Source organism: Trematomus bernacchii, unplaced genomic scaffold (assembly GCF_902827165.1).
Source record: "Trematomus bernacchii unplaced genomic scaffold, fTreBer1.1, whole genome shotgun sequence".
NCBI classification, from domain to species: Eukaryota; Metazoa; Chordata; class Actinopteri; order Perciformes; family Nototheniidae; genus Trematomus; species Trematomus bernacchii.
Genome location: NW_022987851.1, coordinates 10859887 through 10872640, shown reverse-complemented (window position 1 = coordinate 10872640; position 12754 = coordinate 10859887). Strand labels below are relative to the sequence as shown.

The 12754-nt window shown below is 39.0% G+C and overlaps 2 protein-coding genes across 2 annotated transcripts in view; one reads left to right on the top strand and one right to left on the bottom strand.

Annotated features, from left to right (window-relative positions):
* Positions 1-971, bottom strand: part of zgc:77784 (uncharacterized protein LOC402947 homolog) — a 48774-nt gene extending 47803 nt beyond the window's left edge. Inside the window, 1 exon segment of the mRNA XM_034113160.1 lies at positions 687-971. Within this exon segment, the coding sequence (XP_033969051.1) occupies positions 687-741 (55 nt within the window). The 5' untranslated portion in view covers positions 742-971.
* A 10231-nt stretch (positions 972-11202) lies between these two features.
* The window catches only part of esamb (endothelial cell adhesion molecule b), a 39996-nt gene continuing 38444 nt past the window's right edge, over positions 11203-12754 (top strand). The window contains exon 1 of the mRNA XM_034113043.1: positions 11203-11560. Within this exon, the coding sequence (XP_033968934.1) occupies positions 11506-11560 (55 nt within the window). The 5' untranslated portion in view covers positions 11203-11505. The remainder of the gene's footprint in view (positions 11561-12754) is intronic.

The following is a 12754-nucleotide window of genomic DNA, read 5'->3' as shown; positions in this document are numbered from 1 at the left end:
CATTCAATCTTTACATTCACAATCAAATGAAATAAAAAAAACATCTGCACTCTCATGAATTATTTTTCTGGGCCATGCTTTTTGGGGGAGTTTGGATTAGGGCTCAAAAATATAATCTGTTATTAAAGCAAGGGTTAAACAAATATAATCCCTTTCTCAAAGGTAATCAAAATGAGCTTTTAAAAGCATTTTATAATAATTATGTCTGCATCCTCTAAAACAGAGTTGGGGCAGATGGAGGCTTGATAGGCCACTGAGTTTATGTGCTCATAGCTGAAGTAAAAGGGACACTAAATGGTTTCACTTTGTCCATAGTGAGTTCTGACCTCTCCTGCTGCCTAATGGACTCCCTGTGTGACCACCTCAGTGATGGGGGGGGGGGGGGGGGCCTCTGGGGAAAATGTGCATCTTCCTGGCTTTTCACCTAGTGGTATTCAAATAGTACAAATCAATGCATGTGCCTCTTCTAATTATTTGTTTGTTAGGAGGGTCATGCCACAGCCGTCTGTGAACGTGTTCCAGCTAAACACAACATTTACATCCATCTGAAGGGACAGAAAACAAGATAAGACGAGTACACCGTGAGGCTGTCACGCCATATGGGCTTAGTAGGAGAGTGCGTGAGAGGAGACAGAGGGAGAGGGGTGGGCATATTTAATTTGTGCTTTGAATATATAATATCATACCTGATGCGGTGGTGATGAATGAGACAGTCACAAGAAGTAGATTTCCAAAGTTCATCTCCACACTCTGACTCTCCCGAGTCTGCAGTCTCTCGACAGTCCACTCAAATGATCAATTAAATCAAACCTCCAGCAGGGAAATCACATGGGTTTTTTTTCTCATACTAAATCTAGATGCAACTGAACCGTCTAAGGAGTCTGAGCCTCAGCTGGACTATTTCAAGCGAGTAAAAACCTCCCCAAGAAAAAAAAAACTTTCGCGTCACTCCCACAAAGCCATGACAGCAGCAGCAGCAGTATTAGCAGCAGCGCCCCGAGAAACCCAATAACAAAAGTCAGCAGCAGCACTTCTTCATCCCCGCATGGTCACACACACTTCTTCTTTCCAACATGTCCTGCCGCTACTGAAAGCAGAACATTATCAGGTTTAACAATGTTTATCCCGGTCATAAAACAATTATTCCCTCCGTGTGTGTGTCTGCTCAGTGGCAGGTTGCAGCGTCAGTTTGAGCGAAAATAAAGCGCTGCACACACTCCTCAACAAATCCTCTCCTCCAGGAGCCAGGGTTTTAAAGAGACAGAGACCACATCTGTGCCCAGAGGGTGTGTGTTTAACTATATGAGGACCAAACAGTCCACTCTACATGGTGGGATGACATCAGACTAATAAAAGAAGAGTTATTTCTGGGTTAGGGTTTCAAGTTTCAGTTAAAATGATCCTTTGGTTTTGGATTAAAGCGTCATTTTTAGGTCAGAATTTAAACATATTCTTAAATTAAGGGTTGGGATATTGGATAAGAGCATAAAATCCCCCCAAAAAAGTCAAATATTTTACAAGATAGACATTTAAAACGGTGTTATTGTTTAAGTCATATGCTACACTGACCTTGGGTTTAGGAGGTGGTGGTCATAAAATGATTATCACAAATATATTTTATTAAGAATTTCCAATATTTTTTCCTTCAACTTTACAGAAATAGGTTAAATTATGATAGCTTGTTTGCCTTTGAGCCATGGTTCTTCCATAGTTCATTTTAACTGGCCACAAGCCAACACATTAAAAAAAGGCTATCATTTTTGGGTTAGGTTATTTAGAATTAAATAAATTACAAAAGTATAGTCAGGGTTTCAAGTCTAACATCTTCATTTTTAAGGAAACACACACACAACATTCAAAGATAAAAAAAAGGGTATTGTATAGTCCTGGAACACCTGAATGTACAGCCATCACAGTAAATGGACTGCACTAATGTAGGCATTTCTTTTATCCAAAGCACTTACACTAATGGCAGCTATAGCTTCTATACATGGCATATGTATTTATATCAAGATATTTCCACGTGATTGCTTTCTTGGTATCTGCTTCAATCATATATAGTTACTTATGTTGTATAAGTTTGTATCTTTATAGCACAAGACAGTGTTTATTTCCTAGCCACAGTGCTCACACACAATCCAAAAATGTTCCCTTTTCCCTGTCACTTCCACAGTACTTTAGTGTAATCTGTGTTCTTGCTTTTTAAGCATGAGTGTCGCGTTACAGAACATTTAGACTGTAGAATTAGCAATAAATTACAGGATGATTATTCCACCCACTTTCCTGTGAGATCGCCGTATTTTCAATCTCTATAAATAAACTTGATTTGACACTCTAACATTTTGACGGGAACCATTGTTTATCAATAATCAACACCTCTACACAACCGTAATTTCAATGAACAGGAATGTAATCCAGGCACTTCTTAGAGTCAAAAGTTAGAACTAGTAACCACAGGAAAAAACAAATATTTAAAAAAAAGAATTTATTATAGTAGCTAAATCATAAAAACTCCAATAGTGTCAACCCTTGTAGGTCTTCGTCAGGGCCAATAACATTTAACACAAAAATAATGAAAATATACATGACAAAGGTTTATACATCATGCATTGGAAACAGTTACCCATATTAAAATGTATGCTGTAAGGCAAATAAGCTGAAGAAATATATAGCATTTAATATACAGAAAAATGCCATCATCAGGCCTTATCAGTTTCAACATCTTCTGTTGGTGTTGATGATGATGATGATGATGATGATGATGATGATGATGACGATGGAGAGCATGCATGCACTTCAGATCGTTGCAGTGCTGCTGTTTAGCATCCCCTCTCTGATTGACTAAACAGCTGTTGTTTCACACCCACCACAATCGGGCCCCTGTGGAGCCTCTGGTGCCCGGCCTCTGTCCTCCTCCTTTGGACAAACATGGCTCCCATGGGGGTGAGATCTCTGTTTCAATGTCTCCCCCTCGTCCAGCACACACCAGACCGGTTCCTCTGTGCCATTTCTTCTTCTCTCTCCACCTCATTGTGTCCATGTCAGGCTGCGAGCGCCCAACATGATGGAGAGTGACTTTTGGACGGCCAGGCGCCTGCTCTCCTTTGTCCCCCCTGAATGGGACTGGAAATTAGGGAACAGAAGAGGAGTCCAGATGTCTGTTGCAAGGCGTGACACAAAGAGGGGCCCCTCAATGGCTTCAATCTCAGCTTTGGTGGAAGTGTGTAGCTTATTAAGGGCCACAAAAGCTAAACGAGCATAAAATAGCTGGACATCTTAACAGAAGAGTGCCTGGAGTCTTCGAGGTGTCAGATGGGATTGGTGGTCTCTTTGTCAACTAAAATAGCTTCAGAGAAGTCATCAGTAGATGTGCTGGTATCGCTTTATGTAGCTCAGCTTCTCTGTTGTGATGTAGGAAGATTCAGGTGCATCTTTGTTCTTTTATGCCTTTTAACGAAGGCATCAGCATTGTTTTTGAGAGCTCCAGTTTCCTATTTGTCTAAACTTTAAAAAGAAGATGTTGCAGTGTTATACTGTATTAACTGAAACTAAAGTCCATGCATCACAACTGAATACAAAATCAATAAATCTCCACAATTGAGAGTTTGCAACACTGGAATTAAAGGAGCAGATGTTGTCGGTCAATCAGAATCGATACTGTTGTGCCTATTATGCAAAGAAGGCTCCAGTCTCTTTATTCATGCAGCAAACATTTTATGTTATAGGATTAGTTTGACATTTTGTGAAACGTATTCAAACAATGTTCATAACAGATGTTGTTTCAGGCCACTTCAAACTGCTGAGGCTTTTGTTCTTCTCAGGAGGACGGTCTCTGAATTGACTTTCTTTCAAAGACCTAGATGATAAGAGTGAATATCTGCCAGGGAACACTTAGCTTAGCTTGACTGGAAAGGGATGGAATCAGCTTGCCTGGCTTTATCCAGTGGTAAAGAATGCATCTACCAGCAAAACACATATGAATGTATAGACATTACAGCTTGAGTGTACATTTGTAAAAAGAACAAGTTGTAACATTGACAATAGTTACATTAGGATAAGGGGCAAGGCTGTTTCTTGGTCGGGTGCCGTGACTTTCTGGAGTCAACTGACAATAAGCAAATATTCTCCAAAAAGCCAAACTATTCATTGGAGCAGATTTGTCAAGGTGAGACTTGCTATCTCCTATTTGTAGGAAGGTGTGTGTGTGTGTGTGTGTGTGTGTGTGTGTGTGTGTGTGTGTGTGTGTGTGTGTGTGTGTGTGTGTGTGTGTGTGTGTGTGTGTGTGTGTGTGTGTGTGTGTGTGTGTGTGTGTGTGTGTGCGCGCATGTGTGTGTGTGTGTGTGTGTGTGTGTGTGTGTGTGTGCGTGCGTGTGTGTGTGTGTGTGTTGACAGCAGTACAGGGAGGTACAGATGGTGGGATGTGGCAGTCTGTCTGGCTGCGGTGAAGAATGTGAGATTCAGCTGCCGGCCTCTCGCCCCCCGGCTCTGACCTTATGTGTCTCTGATCGCCGTCTGGCTCCATCTCAGTACGACAAACTCCACATTGCTACACTCTCACAGTACCAGCCATGACAATTACGAAACAAAAAACTCCCAATTTTCTCCAAAAAGGCACTCGTAGCAGTGATTACAGCTTTTACTTGTCTGCTGTCACTAATTGAGGTCCTGTTATCTCTCTTTACATGGTCGAGGGTCTTCGCTGTTGACCTGCTAACATACCTTGTCAGCACATTTCATTAGTCACAGCCAGGAGCATGGCTTTTGTTTCCCTTGGGTGTGTGTGCATATGTACGTGTGGGTGAGCATGTGCAAAGGACCTTCAGATAGCCAGGAGGACCATGGAGTTTATTTATAGGCCTAGTCACAGCGGTGCAGGGCTAACAGCAGCAAGTCATTTACATCCAATGCACCAGAGTGCCAAGGTAAGCAGCAACTAAAGCTGCAACATTTGGCGGAAAGGCTCAGCTTATTTATCTTTTGGGACCCTTGCCATCAGAGGGAGCACAGACAGGGCATCACTGCTCCCTTTTTGTCATTCTCTTAAATGGCGGTGTCACATTGTCTGAGAGTAGTTTGTACTGAGCTGAGCAGAGAGCTGGAAGAGCCCTGGAGGATCCTGCTGCCGCATCTGATAAACCAATATAATGAGCCTGCTTACAGCTCAGCACGCTGGGTGATAAATATTACAGTTCCTCTCAACTCATTTCACTTTCTTTTCCTTTTCATGTTCTGAAGACAGTTTTTACTGTAGAAGGAAATAAGTATCAGGTGCTGCTTTGGTTTAAAGTTTTTCTTCTATCATTTCTACTCGTAAAAAGTCCATGAAAAGTAAAATGTTGTAGTTTATCATAATCAATATTTGTTGAACATAAAATCCTGTTCAACCAAAAGAATATACTTGTCGTTGAAATTAAGTTTTGTGATAGGTAAAATGTTTGACTTCTTGCCTTACAATTCTGACACCAATTCATAATTGTGTTTTCCAATGACTATAATGAAAGAAAATAGGATAACTTCCATACTTAATGTCAAGCTTTTTTTTTTAAATGTTTCCCTTTTTAATCCAGCTAGCAGCAGCAACAATATTAATCCCAACAGATCATACCTTGTAGAAATGTAGAAAAAACCCTTGTGTTTCCACATCTTCAGCCACTGAGTGCTCAGTACAAATAGATCTCTCATATAATTGCCACTTGAGCTTGAGAGCCCATTTATCTCTCCTGCAGCATGAAACCTTACAGGCATCTCCTCCATGATCCTATCAGGAAAAAATAGGACATGATTTGCATTAAAATTAAGTTTAACCAGAGGTCATGTGCTGAGGTTATGTGGCTGCAAGATACACTCTGTCCTCATGTTTTGTACGTTTATTGTGTTTTCTGCTGGTTTCATGTGTGGACTATTGCAATGACATTATCTAACAATGCTTTTAAAAGGAGTGTTGAAAAGAGTGAATGACTAATGAGGAAAATATACCCTTTTTAGATTGAACTCAGTTTTCAGAGCAGCGGCAGATTGCATTCGAGGCTCAGGGGAGTCCTCTGCTGGTTTGCAGTCATAACTGCACATCTTTCCTGGGAGACATCAGAAAATGATAGTACAATGAAATAGAAGTGGCAAGTACTGGTGATAAGGAGATGTATTACTCAGTATTTCCTCTTCCATGTATCTCTACACTATCAGATAGTGTAACGATTGAATAGATACATCTTTAGAAAAGGATCTCTGCTGTATTTTCACTAAACAAAAAGTCTTCATGGGTGTGCTCTCCTGTTGCTGGAGCAGTGTGTTGCATCATTGTGTCATATCATCCAGGATTTATATCATCATAAACAGCAAACATCCTTTTGTCCATATGTATACGATTTTTTTTCATTATCTCTCTCAGCTTGCTGTCACCTTCTTTTGAATGAAGTTCATGAGGAGAGGGTAGGTCTCCAGGTTTGTTATTTAAAAAAAGAGTGTCGTCTGAGATGATGCTCAGCTGTGATTTCTCATATTTTGAACCTCTTTTCATGCTCGTTTTGTTGTCTGTGAATCCTAATCCAGGTTGACTGTCTGCAGAAGAAAACATTTTGTTCGCACAGAGATCTCGGTTCAGTTTTGGGAAGGTGAGACTCAGATGTATGAAAATAAAACTTCTCAGAAAACAGCTGCTCTGTTTAAGGCTGTCTGTTGTGCTGAGCCATAAAACAGTGTTTGTCTGCAGAACCATGTGGAGTGCACAAAACAGATGCAATGCTGGCGTGAAGCAAATTGGCAATTAACAATTCAATCAGAGTTATTCCTCTCAAAGACACAGGGTTAAAGATGGTTACAACTGATGATCTTGCTGAGTCACAGCACTTCCAGCTAAAAATAACATCCAAAATGCAGATTCAAACTCATGGAGAGTACTTTAGAATCACTGTTATTATGCTGCACATCCAGAATTGTATTATCTTTTCTTGAAAAATAAAAACGGCAAGGTCGTCTTCACATTCATTATGCTTATCCAAATCTAATTTCCTGTGTAATGACAGATGATGAATGACAAAAAGGCCATCTCACATAGGGCTCATATTGAACCCGTGGCAGACATCCAGCCTCTCACACAAGCAGCCTCTCGGATTATTTACCAGACCGGCTGTCACAGCGCTCTGCTGCAAGTTTTCCGGTTCCAATATGAGCATGTCAGTGTGACTCCATTTGTAATGGAAACGTAGGAAGGAAGCAGTAAATGTCCACAGCAGACTAATAGTTCCGATTCCCAGTGAGAACACTTCAAAAATGTTGACACCTTTACACATTAATATTCCCAGCACATTATTTGTAAGAAAAGATACCATTGGGATTTAATTCCAATGTCATTTACTGAGGAAATAAATGATGTATGCTTTAATATTTATTGCATTTCAAAATCTGAACTAAAGTGTTCTGATAGTTCGTAACTTTGTGAATAATGTAAGTGTTACTCTCATGCCACTGGTGCAAAAACCTAAGGTGTAGTTGAGATCGAAATGAAGGCATTGAAGACGGCTGGGGTCCAAGCAAGTGAAATGTGAGCACTCATCAAATGTCTCACGTGGAGGACAAATGTCAGGCCTGGCTGCTGTATTCACCTCGAGACATGATTTACTAAGGTGGTCACTGAAGTAACTACGATCTACGTTTACTCAGACTTGGAGAGGATTTTAAATGTCATTCATGCTAATTTCAACCTTCACAGCATTTCACATTCTTCAAGAAAAAGTAATGTCATCATTACCTTTGTTCATGCTTCTACAGTTCCAGTGAAAGTGTGATGAAGGGGGCTTTGGTTAGAAAACACGTATTAATGAAAAACTATTTTCAAATCTGCATATACCTAATGCTTTTTCACAAAAATGTACAAGGAAAATGCATCTTCTCATTCTTTCATCTTGAAAAAAACATCTTAAAATACAAGTGTTGCCATCATTTTATTTGGCAAGGACATGATATGCAAGTAAATAAAGAATAACAGAAGATGAAGAACAGAATATAATGCCTTACAGAAACAACAGATGTTTACAGAAAATACATCTATACTGTAGGTGACATTAAACTGTGCTTTCTTTGAAAACACAAGACAGGGTTTATTTAGAGAGATCATTAGTAGTAGAATAACATTTACATGTGTTTACATTTTAGGATCATTTTTTGTGATTTAGACCATACAAACCTTTCATTTTGAAAAAATTAATACCCCCTGGTAAAATGCTGTAAATCAATTAACAGCAGTGACACAGGTTTGATTCCCTGCTAAGAGGACATCATGTTCCTATGTTCTAACATGGATTTCCTCTGGATGTTTCCTCTGTCTGTCCAGACCCACGCAGGTCAAACATGAAGACTGAAGCGCTGCCATCAGGTTCACAAGCATGAGTGTGAATGAGTGCCTGTCAATCTGAATCAGCCCTGCGAGGGACTGCTGACCTGTTTATAGTCTTCTTACCTGCAGCCCAACAACAACTACAAATCAAAAAGCAGGTAGGGAACCAGTGCTTCACTTGTGCACCACTAGATGGCACAAAAGAGTTTAATAAATCTTAGCATTTGAATTCCGGTAATCTGTTATTGTGTTGTCTTCAGACACTGGCAAATATAGTGGAGCAAAGTGCAATGAGGGAGAAATGGTCTCTACAAAGACGTCCAGTCATGTAACATAGAGTAGACTGTCAAGGCTAAGCTCATCTTCCGGCTGGCAGCGAGATAACAGCATCTCCGCCAACTTTAACAATGAATGTATTCAGGAAGACTTCTGGGAGTGTTTCTCCTCATAAAGATAGCACCTGAAAGTGACACAAATAGGAGAGATACTGAAGAAATTGACCACAGAGTCATTTCTCATCTCTTTGTCCAGTGTTGAATCATGGGCACAATTGCATGAAAGGACAGACGGTGAAGGAGTCTATAACCTTTTTGCTGAATTCCTTTTGCAATCTCTGACCTACTGAAACTGTAGTTTATTGAATGTGAAATATGGTTGGAAAAGCCAGAACATGCAAGCTTTGCAGTTTCATAACCCTGCTTCCTTTACACTTAAGCAATCAATTATTCACACATACTGTAGCAGTGACATCACATTTTTTTATGTACAAGTGTCCAAGATCTAAACCTCTTCACAGAAAAACACCTTAAGCTTTTGACGGTAACATATGTTTTAGTTTTTTTACTACACACAAATACTGCTCTAAAAACATTCAAGATAAAGGGACTAAAGAATGATATAGTTTTACTCACAGCTTGGAAGTACTTCCACCAGACATACAATAGTATACAGGTCTTAATTTTCAATATTATTTCCATGCATATGACTGCAAATAACAACGTCACACAACATGAATGTAAGCTTTTTAAATTGTAATATCCCAAAGGATTGTTTTTTAAAACACTTACTAATTCAAAATGACAGAATACTGTTAGAAAATGTAATTTCAACATCAACACTGGAGATGTCCTTTTCCCTACTTTCCCCATCTTGGTTGCCAGATGTAATATTAATTCACTCCATAACTGTTAAATAGGTAATCAAAAACGTTTAAAAAACGTATAGCACAATGTAATTCCTTGTTAAAGTATAGAAACCCAGTACATGTTATGAATATCCCTATTTGCTAAATAATGACAATCTAATTTGCTGTTTCTAAAGTCACCAAAGCAATGTTTGACTTCACATTACAAGTATGTTTACAGCTTTCTGGTGCAGTATAGTTTATACAAGGTTAAACTGGTCATTAGACTGAGAAATACTGTCATATTTGATTTAAACAATGTACACAGTTTCAAATCATACAGTAGACAATAGAAGAAGACGGCAGGTTCCATAATATGAGAGCAACATACATAAGTTATGAGTATAACTTCCTGTCAAAGACTAACAGTTACAAAGAACAACACAGGATCTTCTCTTGTGTGTTTGAATGAAGGTTTGTGGCTTCATACGTGTTTAGTTGCAAACTCCAATGCACGCAGAGGTGCAGCCTGTGCTTTTTAGAAACATGTTAAGCTTTAATATCGCATAATAAATCCATTATATTCCATTAAAAATACAACACATCAACCCACCTGCATTAATATTTCACCTGACATCCCATTTATTGTGAGCCTGGCAGGGACCTCAGCCTTACATTACAATTTAAAATCCCATGGCAGCTCTTGTTTAAGTGGCTGCACGGAGTGTTCCTGGGAGACTTATACCTGACTCTTCATTATGCTCTAAATTAGACTTAGATCAGGCAATGCAGGATAATTGAGTTGACATTACATCTGGACCTAAGTATAGGCACATTTTAAAGGGAGTTTGTATTGTATTAATGTTTGCAGATAAAATAGAATGCAACATTTGCCCGTTAAATACTCTAATAAATCTTATCCAATTACACATATTGAGCTGTTGCTGACTCAAATAATATGAAGGATATTGCTCCACTTCTCTAGCAGAGCTGGTGTAAGACATCAAATTAAAGCCCTTTGGAGTCATTTGATTGGTCGATTGGGTATATTTTTGTATTCACCAATAAATCAAGTGATTTATTTCAGTAAATGTGTTTAGTTTAAGTTAAAAGTGTTTTACATTGTAAAGCTTACTTTAAATATGTAAATCAATTTGTTAAAAGATGCAACTCAACAGTGTATTTTTTTTTTTGTATATCCCTTTATGGTGGGTTTTCTGCGTTTTCCACTATAAATTATATAATTTCAGTTATACTAAAGCACTCTCAGCTTCAGGAAAAGTACCATATGAGTGTTTAGCACACAGCTATAAGGCAAGAGCAAACTGGATTATTGCCAAGACAATAAAAACATACAAAACAACATGGTCAGAATGAGAGCAGCTTTTCAATGTTAAACTTTTCCTATTTGACTGATGTGACTGTTTGACTGATGTGAAAAACTATGCATTATTCTTCATATATTTGTCATTAATAGTGTACTCTAAGCCCAATGCACTTTGCAGAAAGTTTCTTAGCACAAACACTCACACTGCCAATGTTAACTGCTATAATTGTTTAACTCTGTCTAGTAAAAAAAAAAAACAATTCAACATGTTAACTCTTTCCCAAAGGACACACATTTGTCCATTGATGAGCTGCAGTTGAGTTTTTTTTACCAGGGGGCGTCACCGAGCGGCTGGAGACTGGCAGGTGGATAAGCCCCTACAGTTTACTGAGTGAGCGGCACAAGCGAAACGCTCTCAATCTGAGAAAGTGGGGCAGGTTGGATTCAACAGGGAAAGAGAAAGAAACCTCTAAAATGTTCCAGTGGTTTGTAAAGTGAAGGCGACAGGGGCCACCGGTTCCCCCCGCGATGTCAGACGCAGTTTGCAGGCGGGATTGTAAGGAGACGAAGCTTCACTTGCACACGTTACCTCGCTGGTTCTTGCAGCGGGCGCTTAATTGTAACCTGAACAGAAATTAAGCAGCAGTTTCAGAGCGAAAGCAGTGTTTGGTACCAACTTTGAAGAAGCTCCTGTGTGCTGGAGCAGCCGGTGGATGTTGTGCCATGGAGATAAAGACAAGACTTCGAGCTACGCTGATGTTAATATGGATATTTCAAGGTAAGCTAATTAATTCTCTCGAAGGATATTAAGCCACGTGCTGCTTAAAGTGGCTGCCTGTGAGTGACAGTAAGTAGCCTTTCACATAAAGTGAAACAGGTATATTTCAAATGACAAAGCGTTTTTTTACCTATTTTAAGCTTTTTCCTGTTATCAAACTTTTGAACCAATTAGTAAGTCAAAAAACATCATCAAGTCTAAAATTGAAGCTTATTTCACTGGCTGTCATTTTTAGGGATAATTGTTATCAATTAAGTCAGCATTACAATACAAGACAAAGTACTGTGTACTGTAGCGGTATGACCTTTAACACATTGACACCAGATTTAAATTGGAAAGTGAAAATGTATTAGCCTTTTCAGATTGACACATTGGCATCTGAAATGGCTAATAAAAGCTTCACTTTCTCCTTCTCCATTATTTCTGCAGTCAAATTTTATATTCAAGTGCAGGAACAAGCATGCGGACAACTCATGAAATATGTAATTTTTATTGTTGTGACTTGCTGTTTTACCAGAGGTCCCCTTTGAGCACACAACCGAGTACTCCTCATCTTAAAAGGGAATACTGTTGTTGTTGCATGGTTGAATGCTCTGAAATAAATTTTAAGGAAGTGCTTTTGCTTATTTGATGGCAATTGTCCCTTGTGAGGTTGGAAATAACATTAAAGCATCAGTCAACCTGAAGCAGAAGGATGTCATTTAAAACAATTCTGGAGGAGACATCTCTGCTGTCACATTTAGGGTCACTTATGGCTCATATGGTTTCAACATCTTCACCCATTGTTGGTCATTTACTTGTATAGCTTGTATGTGCCTCTCAATGGCAATTAATGCATTGGTCAACCAAAAACAAATCAAATAATGGCTCATCAAGTGACAGTTGTTGGATAATAAGACAGGGTTTTTTTTGTGTAAAGTGTAAACATTTTATTTGGAGCCAAAATTAGAGCCAGCCAGAGGCTATTACTTTACATAATCCCCAAAACATATACATATTTACAAGATTCATTAAGTTTTCCTCCTTTTTAACATCACTAATCTTTATTTAGAAGTGAAAGAAGCCCTTAAGGTATTTTCTGACTTAGCCTACCTTGTTTCTGTCAACTGTGCTTCTGCATCATTTCTTACCAGATGTTGGCTTTCATCCATTGTGGAAACCAGAGATTGGTACAGCTTGTGTATTTTATGTCAG